The sequence below is a fragment of the Stenella coeruleoalba genome, assembly GCF_951394435.1.
Source record: "Stenella coeruleoalba genome assembly, chromosome: 6".
Classification (NCBI taxonomy): Eukaryota; Metazoa; Chordata; class Mammalia; order Artiodactyla; family Delphinidae; genus Stenella; species Stenella coeruleoalba.
The window spans coordinates 89,770,700-89,786,238 of record NC_137151.1 but is presented as its reverse complement, the minus strand read 5'-3'; the positions used below and the strand labels follow the sequence as shown (position 1 = coordinate 89,786,238).

Here is a 15,539-nt window from a genome sequence, read left to right as displayed (position 1 = left end):
CAATGTGGGATGGGTAAAGACCACTGATTTTTTTTTTTTTTTTTTTTTTTTTTGCGGTACGCGGGCCTCTCACTGTTTTGGCCTCTCCCGTTGCGGAGCACAGGCTCCAGACGCGCAGGCTCAACGGCCATGGCTCACGGGCCCAGCCCCTCCACGGCACGTGGGATCTTCCCGGACCGGGGCACGAACCCACGTCCCCTGCATCAGCAGGCGGACTCTCAACCACTGTGCCACCAGGGAAGCCCAAGACCACTGATTTTTTAATGGTTATTTTAATTGGAATTTTTTGTAAACTTATTTTGTATGTAAAAGCAAGTGATATATAAAACATGTTAAATGCTAATTCTATAATGGTAAACTAAGAATTAAAGTTAGCGTGGAGGCAGTATTTCACATCCTTTTTAGAAAAGTTTTAAACAAGGTGATAATAAACATTCCCATTTTGTTCTAACATACTCAACACTGGTACAAATTTAATCTTTGCTGAAGAGTTATTTATTCTATGTGTGCTATACCAACTATACTAATTTTAGGTCTTCATAAGAGACATTCAGGAAATACATACGTAATTTTAAAGAAAATCACACCAGTAAATTCAGCATTGGCCACTTAAGCACCCAGATTCCTCAAGGCCTTTGACAATCTAACTTTTAATGGCAATAACTTCTCCAGGAGTACAAAGGAAAAACACAGTTCTTCTTTTGAGTACTTCATTCTAAACTATGAATTTTTTGTAAGACTTATAACCTCTCTTTTAATTTACAATAAATCTGGAGAAAGAAAATACAGACCATATTAATGCATGAATCAAGTTGTAGATGTTCACCTTAACTAACATCAAAGTCTATTCTTATTTTTAAAAAAGGACCAAATTTTTTTTTCTAATTATATAAAAAATTACATTTGTTTTTAATCAAGTATTGAGGGAGAATAGGATATCGAAGTTTGTGCACCTAATTAACACACTTTAAAAATCTGTTTAGAATAGTGGTAGTAGCTCCATTACCGCAGGACAACTCTTTATCTTGCAAATATTTTCTAATTAATATTATAATGTTATTTCTCAATTCTTTTCTAAGTACCTATTTCACCTGCCAAACCACCCACACTGTGACTCCTTATGAGTAACCAGTGAGGCAAAATTCTTCAACCTACAAAGATATTGTGACACAATTTTTTAATTTGTTACCTTTTTTCACCAAAGTCCAACATTATTAGGTCATTCCTCAGAGAACTGGTCTGTTCCTCAACTATTCTCATCCTTTGCTGAAGTACCATGAATGTTTCAGAAGCTGTAGCATTGATGCAGGCTGGACAGAGGACTGGTCTGGACATTGTAGTTTCCATATGCACCTGAGATTAAAGTCACAATATTAGTGTAGTTGGTTCTATTATTGTTCAAAATAGCCACTGCCCCTTCCTGTGGAGGATTATACATCCCTGTCCTGTTGAGCTTGGAAATGGCATGTGTCCTGCTTTGGTCAATTAAATGTGGGTAGAAGCTTTAAGAGCCAACTTGTCATTCATCATCTCTTTTCCCTTCTCCATGCGATGAGCAACAACCCAGATAGGGCCTGCTCCATGTGCCAAGATCCCAGAGTAAAGATTACATGAGCAGAGCCATGGCCCATCCATGACATACGGTGTGAGTGAGCAAGAAACTAATGTTGTTACAAGCCGCAGACTGTTAGGGAGTTTGTTACTGCAGCACAATCTAGTCTACCCTGTCTGCTACTATTAGACATACACTAGGACCTATGACTTGGCTGAAGGAGTTATTACCTCTTTTCATTGCCAGCCATTTTCATTTTAACACATTCCCATCCAACCTTTCTGAAAACAAAACAAAATAACACTCTACAGTACTTGGATCTCCGAGCAGTTGTCATAAAATAGATTTACCAACTACCTTGAAGCAGTGACTTTTAAAAATAACTTGCAAACATAACTTCATAGCAAAGACTCTTTTACACCTACTGACATCAAATTTCCAGACTCCTCCCGCAAGACCACATGAGAGTAAATGGGAGTAGTGAGACTACTCTTTCAGGTATTAGTGACAGAAGCAGAATCAGCTTATAAGCAGTCCCAACATTTAAACGAATCATGTGCCCAAAGTTCAATGACAAGATCATTGGTGGAAACTTTAAGGACATTTTCCTGCAACTCTATCCTGTACAAACATTTCTGTACTAATCAAACCATAAACCTTAAGCATCACTAGCAATAGTGTATCTGTGGGAATGTGTTCACAAAGGCCCCACCTGGGATATTCGTAATACACCTTCCTCTCCCACTTGCTGTGTGATTAGATACCTCCCTGAGGTATCCCAGGCAATGGAAGTGGGGACTCCCTCAGGTTCAAATCACTGAAGGTGGCCCCCAGGACCCAGGGAAGGAATTAAAGAAGTCTTAAAACTGGTGGCAGGATTTAAGGGGGCACCAGCGTAAAGGCTGAGCTTCTTGACAATGTAACACTGTTACAGCCACTGAGGACAGCTCTTTAACCATCTTCTATTTTTCCCCCACAGGTCCCAGAATATGGCCTGTTTCTCTCTTTTTACTTAAAACAAAACAAAACAAACCCCAAACAAACAAACAAATACTTTACTGAGGAATAGTTGACAAATATAAATGTATACATTTAAAGTGTAACATGATGATTTTATATACATATACCTTGCAGAATGGTTACCAAGATCAAAATAATTAACACATCCACATAATTAACAACCTCACACAGTTAACATAAGTAACTTTTTTTCTTTGTGGTAAGAATACTTAAAGATCTATTCTCAGCAACTTTCAAGTATACAATACCATATTATTAACTATAGTCACCATGTTATACATTTGATCCTCAGAATGTCTTATTTGAAAAGGCAACCTACAGAATGGGAGAAAATATTTGCAAACCATATATCTGATAAAGGATTAATATCCAAAATATATAAAGAACTCATACAACTCAGTAGCAAAGGAAGAAATAATCTAATTAAAAAATGGGCAGAGGGCCTGAATAGACATTTTTCTAAAGAAAATATACAGGTGGCCAACAGGTACATGAAAAGATGCTCAACATCACAAATCATCAGGGAAATGCAAATCGAAATCACAAGATAGCAGCTCACACCTGTTAGAATGGCTAGTTTTAAAAAGACAAGAGATAACAAACGTTGGCAAGGATGCGGAGAAAAGGGAACCTTATGTACTGTTGGTGGGAATGTAAACTGGTACAGCCATAATGGAAAACAGTATGGAGGTTCCTCAAAAAATTAAAACTTGAGGGCTTCCCTGGTGGCACAGTGGTTGAGAGTCCACCTGCCGATGCAGGGGACACGGGTTCGTGCCCTGGTCCAGGAAGATCCCACATGCCGCAGAGCGGCTAGGCCCATAAGCCATGGCCGCTGAGCCAGCATGTCCGGAGCCTGTGCTCCGCAACGAGAGAGGCCACGACAGTGAGAGGCCCACATACGCAAAAAAAAAAAAAAAAAAATTAAAACTTGAACTACCATATGATCCAGCAACCCCACTCCTGGGTATATACCTGAAGGAACTAAAATCAGTATCTTGAGATATCCACATATCCATGTTCACTGCACCGTTATTCACAATAGCCAAGAGATGGAAACAAGCTAAACGTCCTTCAGTGGATGAACAGATAAAGATGTGATATATATATATATATATATATATATATATATATATGGAATGTTATTCAGCCACATGAGAGGAAATTCTGCCATTTGCAGGATGAACCTGGAGGGCATTATGCTAAGTGAAATAAGCTGGACAGAGAAAAAATAGTGTGTGGTATCACTTATATATGGACACTAAAAACCAAACAAACAAATAAATCTGATTTCACAGAAACAGAGAATAGAATGGTGGTTGCCAGGGGCTGGAAGATAGGGGAAACGGAATGATTAGGTCAAAGGGTACAAATTTTCTTTTTATTCTTATTTTATGCTCCTGACCAAGATTTCTCTCCTTTGTGCTCCTCTATAAAACAGAATGCACTTCTGACACACATAACCTTTTTGAATTCTTTAGATTTTCTGTTAACAATCAGCTTAAGGACGGAGGTAAAGAAGTTCTCTTCTATTAACTGCTTTTCATGCTTTCAATTCATTCTTGAAGGGAATGACAAAAGTAGACACAGATATTAAGAGAGTCTCTGGATACACAAAGATATGAAGTAAGGTTCACCTACATTTCTGAAAAAAGCCAGGTTTGGAGTTTCCTGCTCAAGTTACCACATGGGCCAGGATAGTGTCCCTCAGGTAAAAGAAAGAAGAACCTCAAAGACAAACCTTAGGGCCTGTTCTACTGCCATGAAAGCAGGGCTAGGGTTGGGGGACCCACCAATAGTGTGGGGTGGGAAGAAAACAGAGAGGTAACAGTGAAGAAACACCAGATGGGTTTACCCTCCATTCCATTTTCTGTCACCTGCTGTCTGGCTACTGCCAACATAGAAATAAACCAGGCCTGGGGTTGGGAGAAAAAGTACGGAAAGGGTGTTTAATGGGGTTTGTGACAGGCAGTTGGCTCCTTTGTCCTCCCGCCAAAAGAAGTTGAAAAGTTCATGTCTCCACCCTCCCTTACAGCTGGCACATCCATGTGACATATCCTGGCCAGTGAGACTTTAGGCAGAAGTTTGCAAGAAGCTTCTGGGAAGACTTTTTTTTTTCCTGATAAAAAGAACAGAAATGATGGCACCTGTCCTTTCCTTCCCCTGTATGATGCCCGGAGCTCTGAGCGCTCTCTTTAAGTCAGCCATGCAGTACCTCACTGTTAAATGTAAACAAAGAGTCTGGGATCACCAGCATCTGAGAAACAAGGAAAAGGCCAGAGAAGCTCAGATTAACCTGACTTACTAGTAACCTCCAAACTTTGCTTATGTGAGAAATATAAACTTTTGTTTAGTCACGCTTTCCTGTTGCTTGCAACAAAAGCAGTCCTGGAATACATCGTAGTCCCAGATAATAGTTGGTAGAGAGATGGGAAGAAGGAGGAGGTAAAGAAAATGACAAGCGGTGCTGGAGGTGGGAGGGGTGGGCAATTTCTGTGGCAACTTGTTAGGCCCAGGGAGCTGGTTATAATATAAAGGACTGTCTAATTAATTTATGTCACAAGTCAGACACATAATACTAACACAAATATAAAAGTTCATTTTTGGTGGGCAAGTTCAGTCAGGTATTGGGCATCTTTCCTGTTTTAAATTTAACATTTCCAAAACAACTCTTGATCTTTCCCCCTGAAACTTGTTCTTCCTAATAGGCTTTCATTGTCTCAGTTAATGGCAACACCGTGCTTCCAGTGCATCCTTTCTCATCTAATCTATCAACCAAACCTATCTTTAAAATATGTCTGGACTGACCACTTCTTACTGTTCCGTTGCTAGTACCCTGGTGCTAGCCAGCAGCATCTCCCCTGGGTTATCGTAGTAGCTTTACAACTGGTCTTCCTACTTTGCTGTTGTCTTTCTACCATCTCTGCCTGGCTACCATCTAGGCAGACTGATCCAGTTAAAAGTTAAGGTAGATCACAACACTTCTCCACTCTAAACCTTCCAATAGCTCTGAAAGTAAAGGCAGACCTTTACAATAGCATTTAAGGCTCTAAGCAACCTGTCCTGTTATTACTCTCTGACCTTATCTCCCACTATTCTCTCCTTCACTTTGTGCTTCCCAGTCAAACTGACCTCCTTACTGTTTGTGGACCCATCAGGCCTTCTGACTTAGGGTCTTTGCACTCTCTGTTCACTCTTTCTGGACCTTTCTGTCCCATCCAGATGTCACTCCTGTACCTCCTTCACAGGTCTTTGCTTAAATATCATCTCAGTGAGGTTTCCTTTGACCGCTCTGTTTAAAATGGAAGCCTGCACCACAGCCTCCCTCCCATCCTCTTTCCTACTTTTTCTCCATTGTACTTATCACCAGTGAACAAACTACATATTTTACTTATTTCCTCAACTGGAATATAAGCTCCAGGAGGGCAGGGAGTTTGTCTCTTTCGATCATTGCTGCATTCCCTGGTGTCAAAACAGTTTCTGGCTCATGGTAGGCATTCAGGAAATGTTTATTGGACATATGAGTAAATGAAGAAAATATTACTGACCAAATTATTTTCCAGGGAAAAAAAAAAAAGCTTGTATCTTAGTATTTTTATTATCGTTGCTATCAAGCATCAGGGCTTAGGTTCAAGGCTGCATTCAATGATATTTACTCCTTTTCAAAAACAGCAAAGCACAGATATGTTCAAGCTATAGTCTCTTTGCTGGAATATTAGCAATTAGAGCTAAGTTTTCTTCTTGTAAGAAGAGTTATGGCTTCTATCCCCATAAGTTACAGATAGAATTGAAAGTCTGAAATTCTTTTTTTTTTTTTTTTTTTTTTTTGCGATACGCGGGCCTCTCACTGTTGTGGCCTCTCCCTTTGCGGAGCACAGGCTCTGGACGCGCAGGCCCAGCGGCCATGGCTCACGGGCCCAGCCGCTCCGCAGCACTTGGGATCTTCCCGGACCGGGGCACGAACCCGTGTTCCCTGCATCAGCAGGCAGACTCTCAACCACTGCGCCACCAGGGAAGCCCTGTAACTTCTTAATAACATATAGAGTTGTAAGTCTACTGAGCATGGAAGTCATAGAGTTACGGCCACTGGCCTCCAGGTGGCCTGCGGATTGTGTGTGGAGGCATGGTGTTTCTGTTACCCTTGCTTGGACATGCCGGATAAGGGAGGAGAGGCAGGAGTATGAGCAACTGCAGCGAAAATGAGAATCTCTCCTGACTCTAAACCTCAACTCAATGGATTCACTGGATCCCAAGTTCTTACTTTACTCTTCCTTTAACAGGCTCGCAGGTACTCAGGGACTTCCTGGTGGATATTAAGGCTGTCCTCCTCTTGCTACTGGGTCACCATTGTTTCCATTTTTGTTTCTGAGGGCTCTCCTGACCTTGACATTGTTTTTCTCCTCACGTGGAGAGGGGGTAGGGAAGAATTTTCAACTAACCCTGAGACCTGTTTGTAATAAATCCTCAAAGGGTAGATTGTCTTGTTTAGTTTTTGAATCCACTTCTTTGATGACCTGAACCTCAGTGATTGACTAAGAGGATATTTCAAGGACAACACCATGTATTTCACTCAAAAGCTTTATCCTCTGCCCACCGTCAGTCAGTGTCCCAGGCACCTCGATCTCTCCCTCCTTAGGATGAATTTTCTATAAACCTCCTCTCCCGCAGAGGCTGGGGGCCACGTTTATTCCTTTTTGTTTGAGAGTATTTTTTCTCTCCAGAAGCCTGAGACGCTCCAGTATAGATGAGGTTCAGGTGGGTGTGAGTGATGATGCCAATCAAATTCTTACCTAAACACATATAGACTTACTTTCTCTTTTCTGAGAAAATGAAGCAATTTGTGTTGTTTTCCGTCTTGTTTTTATGGCTGAATGCGCACACATACCCTGTAAGGTTATGTAAGCATTTTATATCCATTTTGGGTACCTTGGGGAAATAACAGCAAAACTATGACATTTCGACAATTACACGAAAAAATTTTAGGTGGGAATCTGCATCTTATTAAAAATATGTGGGAAACTTGTACTCCATTTGTACTCAGTGGACCTTTCTCCCCTGACTCCAAATAAGGGATATAAATTCTGAAGTTGTCAATATATACATGGCTTTTAAAGCCGCGGAGACTGGATAACAGAGAACAGAAAAGATTCAAGGACCTAGTCCTGGGCGCTCCAAGATCAGTGTGGAGCATTCAAGCCAGACTAACCCGAGCTTCGCCTCAGTAAGGTCAGATTCTTAATCATTTTCTATCTTCAGAGCCCAGACAGTATATGGGACATTTGTGGGTGGCAAACAGCGGTACAGTTCAACAAAAATTTAACTTTGTTCCAGCCTAATTGGTAGGAGCTGGGGAAACAGCAATGAACGAATGTAAATTCCTGACACCTGCATTCTAACGAGTGGGCCAGGGAAGATAACCGGTGGCAAAACCAGAAAACGAAACGGCTTTCCCAGGAACCTATAACGCCAACCTAACATATAAATAAAGAAAAGTCGGACTGGGGCTTATGCGCGGCCCTGTCTGGTGGCTATCCTTCCCCCGCTGGGGCCAAGTCAATGCAAACCTCGCTCCTAAACGGTTTTCACCGGCATCCAGCGCAGAAGCGCCATAATTCAGGGTCCTGAGGTCCAGAGGGCAAGAGTAAACTCCGCCAGCTAGGGGAGAGGGCGGCAGGGAGAGCTGACTGGGACCTTATCTGAACCGCCGACCCGCCCCCGCGGACTCCGTACCTCCCAGGGTCCCGCAGCCTCACCCCACAGTCCGTCTGTCCGCCTGTGACTCTGTCCGGCAGCAGGTGGGCTGGTTTCTACGGAACTAAGACCGCGTTTTAAACCTACCCGCTCTCCGGCGCTGTAGCTCCCGTACGTAGGCGCACCCGTGGCAGGGCATGCCGGGAATCGCAGTTTTCCCGGCCCTGGAGGGCCCTCCGCCCCGGGCGGGACCCAGACCGCTATCCGGAGGCGCGCACTGAGCGCGCAGCCCCGTGACACGGACGACTAGAGATCTCCATTGAGCTCGCGAGCGGGGCACGCCGGGATAGGTAGTTTCAGCCCACTCACGTCCCGGAGGTCCTGCGGCGTCCGCTTTGCGGAATTACCCATCCCATGCCGGTGAGCGTGCAGCGTTTGGGTCATTTGACACATACCCTGCAGCCGGTCAGAGTCCAAGAGAAGAAAATGTTTTTAGTTTTAGAAGGATGGAAGTATCAAGTAACTTATGAACGACAGGAAAATAAGATTTTGTTAATGAGCATAAAAAATGGTAAAAATACCGAGCTCAAACATTCTTCTCATTGAAGAAAAAAACAAGCCCCTCTTCATCCTCGTTCATCATGGCCAGACCGAGAGTAAAACACATGTCTGCTCCCTGGTTTTTTGTCTCTTCAGCATAATTTATTTCTTGCTTTGTCTACAGGTGAGTAGGTATTTCTCCATTTGACTGTAAGTAGCTGCGAAACGAGAGAGAGCACCGAGAATAAAACTGCAGTCGTTTCTGAGTTTTGCCGTAAGACTGGGAATTCGCCCTTACCGGGAAGTCTTCTACAGTGAAAAGGCAACACGGCTTTGCTTTAGGTAGCTGGACAGAACACCTTTTACCAGCACCAGGGCAATTAATGTATTCTTCTCGTCTCTCTGGGGTTGCAGCTGAGAATAACTTTAGCCCTCAAGTGAACGCAGTCAGATCCGAGATGAGTCCTCCTTTGCTTAGCGAGTGGCTGGCTGAATTGATCTGGCAATTCTTATTCTGATAGACTCACGTGAGATGGAGAGAATGCCCAAACCACAGCTGTAAGGCATATTCATCAAACTGTAGGGCCATCCGGTGAAGGAGAAATGAGCACCGCAAACGTTATTCAGGTGAAGGGGCCAAATAAAGCTTTTAATATGAAAAGTGGGAGAGTATTTTAGAGCGTCAATACAAAGAGCCAATTACTCGTAGGTTTTCTCTTGCAGTGACCTCTGATTTATGGATGAAGATGGGGGATATGTGTATGCACTCGGTAAATAATCTGCACACTTCAGTGTAATGAGAGTTTTCACCTTCTCCTTGACTCTCCATATTAAACAGCAGTCAGGGAGCCAAATTGATTAAATTTAGTGTTTTTAATTTATTTTCCTCTGTCTACCATTTGGTAAACCACATTAGAACTTAAGTCAGGCAATTACAGAGTTAAAGAATCTGAAGTCGCCAATAAACTAATTCATCTGTTAGAGAAGGGGTTTCTGGACACCTGAGAATTTACTATATTAAAAGTCTGTTTTTATTCTAAGTGCCTGAACGTATTGATTTTTTTTTTCTGATTTCCCTCTTGATTTTCAATTGATAAATAGTTTCACAGTTGTTGACCCCACTCAAAAACAAGGTCTTTTCAGCCATGGAAATCCTAGGGATTCCATAAGGACCATCCTCTCTCATGACTACTATGATAGCCTTCTAACTGGTTTTCTGATCACTCTTCCCACAGCATCCTTCATATAGCTACTAAAATGATCTTTTGAGAAAGTAAATCTGATTATCTTATTCCTTTGCTTAAAAACATTTAATAGTTCCCCACTTGAACTTTTAGTTTTCCATTGAACAGTATGAAGCCCAAATTTCTAATGGCTTCAGCCTAATCCACCAGCCTCATCTGCATCTGGCCCCCCAAGGGAACCTTGAATTCAAGCCTACAGGCACGTCTTTGTGCTTGCAGGCTCTTCACCCTCCGCCAGGGATGCCCTCCCTCTTATCAGTCTGGTGAATTCAACGGAAATGTAACCTCTTCTGTAGAGCCATTCTGTTCCCTCCCAAAGTATTTATTGTACAGCATAATTGTCAGTGTGCCTTACCTCCCCTTGATTAGGCTGTAAGCTACTTGAGGACAGGACCTTTGTTCCCTTTATTTTGATTTTTAAATTTTCAGCAGCAAGCACAAGGCCTGGCAGACAGTAGAGGCTTGGCAAGTACTTGTTTAGTGAATGAATTAATGAATACATTTTGAATGCTTCTACAGAGGCTATGTCTCACTCTCCTGACTAATCTTATATAATCATGGTACAGTGATCAAAACTAAGAAATTAGTACTGGTATGATACAGTTAATGAAACAACAAACTTCATTTAGATTTCATCAGTTTACCCACTAATGTCTTTTTTCTGTTTCAGGATGCAATCCAGGATCCTACATTGCATTTACTTGTCCTGTCTCCTTCCTCAGCCTTTGTCTTTCATGACCTTAGGATCTTTGAAGACTACTGGTCAGTCATTTTGTAAAATGTCCCTAAATTTGGGTTTGTCATGATTTCTTATGACTAGATCGAGGTTATGCAATTTGGGAAAAATACCACAGAAGTGATATTGTGTACTTCTTGGTGCCTCATATTCGGGGGTACATGGTATGCCTGCCTTATTACTGTTTCAGTTAATATTCATCTCTTGCTTATGGTGATGCCTGTTAGATTTCTCCAGTAATCTTACTGTGTTCTTCTCTGTAACTAATAAGTATTTGGGGAGAGACACTTCAAGCCTGTGCAAATATCCTGTTTCTCCTTAAACTTTCACCCACTAAATTTAGCTGGTTTTTCTTGCTAACAGCTTTTATGGTGTGTTAATGGTGGCTTTCTATTTTCCTCATTTACTAGTTGGAGTTCTTTTGTAGAGAGGAGTTGTATGTTTTCTCTCATTTATTTATTTATTCAGTTATTTACATCAGTATGAGGTTATGGATATTTATTTTATTCTTTGGGTTATAATTCAATACCATTATTCTTTTATTGCTGAAATCGTTCCAGCTTTGGCCATTCAGAGACCATTAAGGAGCCACTGTGTCTCATTTTTTTTTTCTTTAAGCACTACCCTACTTTCTAACATTGCAAGATTTCCAGGCTCATCTTGTATTTTCCTGGCCCAGCCCTAGATTCAACCACTTCTGCAAGGAGCCCTGTTTCTTTTAATTAAAGAATGGTATTTAAAATCTGAATGCTAGGCTATCACTGCTTCTAGTTCCTCTCAGAAGACATAGGAAATATATGTATAAATACCGCCCCATGAATATACCTTAATATATCTATATTTCTGTATCTATCTGTGTATATATATGTTTTACATGTATGTAAATGTGTGGACATATAAACAAGACATGAGTTCATACTGATATTCCCACTCAAATCCAGCACCACAGTTTATTCTAACTTTTGCCCTTTTCTTTTAACTTCTTTCTGTGACTGTGGGAAGCCTGGCTCTCATTATCCACAGTACATCTACTTGTTTGTTCAACCCTAGTACACATATAAAGCAGTTTTAAAAATTGCTAATCCATACCAGATAAGAAACACATTTAAAACTAGAGCGTGTTGCTTGGGCACAGATCTTTTTGTCTTTAGCCTTATAGCACCCAGTCCAAACACCATTTTCCAAAGTTACTTGGGTCACTCCTTTCTTCTCCACCTGCTTCAGGGTGGCTATTTGATTTATTTGTAATACAGTTAGATTTATATGTCCCAGTCTGCATTCCAGCTTGTGTTCTGTCCAAATCCTTGTTGGTTTTATCTAATTTCCATATGGTAAAATGTACTATTTGTGGTGTACAGTTCAATGAGTTTCAACAAATTATTAGAGTTTTCTATCTCCCACCACAGTTGTATACAGAAGTTTCCTCACCCTCAAAATTCCATCATTCTACCCCTTAATAGTCAGTCCCTCCCCCGCACCTCCCAGCCTCTGACAACTGACATGTTTTCCATACCCATAATTTTGCTTTTCCAAAATGTCATGTTAATGCAGTCATACCCTTTGGGTCTGACCTTTTTCATTTAGCAAATGCATTTAATGCATAATTATGCATTAAATGAAAAATGCATTTTTCATTTAGCAAATGCATTTAAGATTTATCCATGTTGTTGCATGAATCAATAATTCATTTTTATAGCTGACTAGCATTCCACTGTATTGATATATCAGTTTGCTTATTCATTCACTGGTTGAAGGACATCTCAGTTGTTTCCAGTTTGGGGGGGTGGTTGTTAATAAAGCTTCTATAAATATTTGCATAGAAGTTTTTGTGTAAAAATAAATTTTTCATTTCTCTTGGATTAAGCACTTAGGAGTGGGATTGCTGGATTATATAGTAGTTATATGTTTAAATTTGTACGACACTGCCAAACTGCTTTCCACAGTGGCTCTACCATCTTGCATATACATCAACAATGTATGGCGTTCCCAGTTGCTTCTCATCCTTGTCCACACTTGATAGTGTCAGTATTTTTTTTTCTTTAGCCATTCTAGTAAGTGTGTAGTGATATCTTGTGGCTTAATTCACATCTCCTCAGTGACTAATGATGTTGAACATATTTTCATATTGCTTATTTGACGTGAATGTATCTTTTATAATAAAGTGTCTGTTCATACCTTTTGCCCATTTTAAAAATGGGGTGGTTTTTTCCTGATAAATTTTTTGAGATACAAGTCCTTTATCAAAATGTGATTTGACAACATTTTCTCTTAGTCTGTGGCTTGTCTTTTCATTCTCTGAACAGTGTTTTGCAGAGCAAAAGTTTTTAATTTTGATAGAACCAACTTACCAGTTTTTTTTCTTTTATGTATTGCTCTTTAGGTGTCATACCTAAAAGTTCCTTGCCTAACCCTAGGTCATGCAGATTTTTTCTTATTATTTCTTCTGGAAGTTGTACCATTTTGTGTTTTACCTTTAGGTCTATGATCTAGAGTTATTTTTTAAAATAAGGTATGAGGTATAAGTTGTTTTGGTTTTGGTTATGGGCATCCAATTATTCTAGCACTATTGTTGGAAAGATTATCCATCCTTTCTTCTAGTGCAACACTGTCTTTGGTTAGTGTAGGTTACAGTATTTCTTGAAATCAGAAAGCGTAGTCTTCCAACTTTGTTCTTCTTTTTCAACTTCATTTTGGCTATTCTAATTCTTTTGCCTTTCCCTAGAAATTTAAAAATCAACTTGTTGATACCTACAAAAAATTCTGCTAAGGTTTTGATGGGGAATATGCTGAATCTGTATATCAAGTTGGGGAGAATTTAGGATTAATATTATTGAGTCTATCAATCCACGAACATGATATATCTCTCTACTTATTTAAGTCTTCTTTGATTTATTTTATCAGTATTTTGTAGTTTTCAGCATATAGGTCCTATTCATAGGTTGATTTATATCTATGTTTTCTTTTTTTTTTGGTGCTATTGTAAATATTGTTTTAAAAATTTTTTAATCCAAGTTAGTTTATAGAAATGTAATTGACTTTTGTATTTATCTCTTATCCTGTGACTTTGGTAAATTCACTTACTAGTTTTAGGAACTGTTTTTGCTATATTTGGGGGGATTTTCTATGTAAAAATCCTGTCATCTGTAAATATTTTCCCCCCTTACAATCTGAAATGACTTTATTTTTCTCACCTTGTTGCACTGGCTAGGACTTTCACTGTGGTGTTGAGTAGGAGTGGTGAAAGGAGATTATCTTTACCATGTTCCCATTAAGTTTGATATTAGTTGTAGGTTTTTTATGGTTATCCTTTATCAGGTTAAGGAATTTTCCTTCCATTTCTAGTTTGTTGAGAGTTTTTGTTATGAAGAGGTGTTGAATTTTGTCAAATGCTATTGAGATAATCATGTTTTGTTTTGTTTTTTTTTCTTCTTTAGTCTGGTAATCTGGTGAATTACACTGAGTTTTCAAAAGTTGAACCAACCTTGTATTCCTAGGTTTTGCCCGACTTGGTCATTCTGTATTATTTTTGTTACATATGCCTAGATTTGATTTGCTAATAGTTTTTCTTTTAATTTTTATTTTATATTGGACTATAGTTGATTTACAATGTTGTGTTACTTTCAGGTGTACACAAAGTGATTCAGTTATACATATACATATATTTATTCTTTTTCAGATTCTTTTCCCATATAGGTTATTACAGAATATTGAGTAGAGTTCCCTGTGCTATACAGTAGGTCCTTATTGATTATCTATTTTATATATAGTAGTGTGTATATGTTAATACCAGCCTCCTAATTTATCCCTCCCTGCAACCCCTTCCCTTTGGTAACCATAAGTTTGTTTTCTAAGTCTGTGAGTGTTTCTGTTTTGCAAATAATTTCATTTGTATCATCTTTTCAGATTGATTCCACATATAAGTGATATCATACGATATTTGTCTTTCTCTGTATGACTTACTTCACTTAGTATGATAATCTTTAGGCCCATGCAGGTTGCTGCAAATGACATTATTTCATTCGTTTTTATGGCTGAGTAATATTCCATTTATATATGTACCATATCTCATCGCTAATAGTTTATTGAGGATTTTTGTATCTATGTTTGTGGGGGGATACTGGTATTTATTTTCAGTTTATTATAATGTGTTTGGTTGTGATATTAGGATAATCCTAGCAGTATAAAATACATGAGAAGTGTTTCATCTTCTTATATTTTCTGAAATGGATTATTTAGAATTGATATTATTTCTTCCTTAAGTGTTTTTTAGAATTTGCCAGTGAACATTTGGGCCTGGAGTTTTCTCTGTTGAAAGGTTTTGAACTACAAATTCAGTTTCTTTAATAGCTATAGGACTAGGTTTTTTGTTTTGTTTTGTTTTGTTTTTGGTATTGCAGTGTTCTTTAGTGAGTTTAAGTAATTTTTGTCTTTTAATAATTGGTCTCTTATCTGAGTTGATTTATAGGCATAGAGTTTGTAGTCTTCTTTTATTATCCTTTTATTCTCTATAGGATCTGTTGTGATAGTTCCTCTTTCATTCCTAATATTGGCAATTTTTGTCTTCTGTCTTTGTTTTCTTGGTCAATATGGCTAGAGGTTTATCAATTTTATTGATTTTTTTTCAAAGAACAAGCTTTTGGTTTCATTGATTCTCTCTATTGATTTTCTGTTTTCAAATTTATTGACTTTTTTCTCTCATGTTTATTATTTAAACCAGAACATTTTCAAGAATAAAAAGGGGGCACTATTAATAATT

The 15,539-nt window shown here is 39.3% G+C and overlaps 1 protein-coding gene across 1 annotated transcript in view; it reads right to left on the bottom strand.

Moving 5' to 3' along the window:
- CCDC150 (coiled-coil domain containing 150) overlaps window positions 1-8,509 on the bottom strand; it is a 92,171-nt gene extending 83,662 nt beyond the window's left edge. Inside the window, 2 exon segments of the mRNA XM_079923670.1 lie at window positions 1,190-1,353; window positions 8,411-8,509. Of these exon segments, the coding sequence (XP_079779796.1) occupies window positions 1,190-1,347 (158 nt within the window). The 5' untranslated portion in view covers window positions 1,348-1,353; window positions 8,411-8,509.
- Between the last annotated feature and the right edge of the window lie 7,030 nt (window positions 8,510-15,539).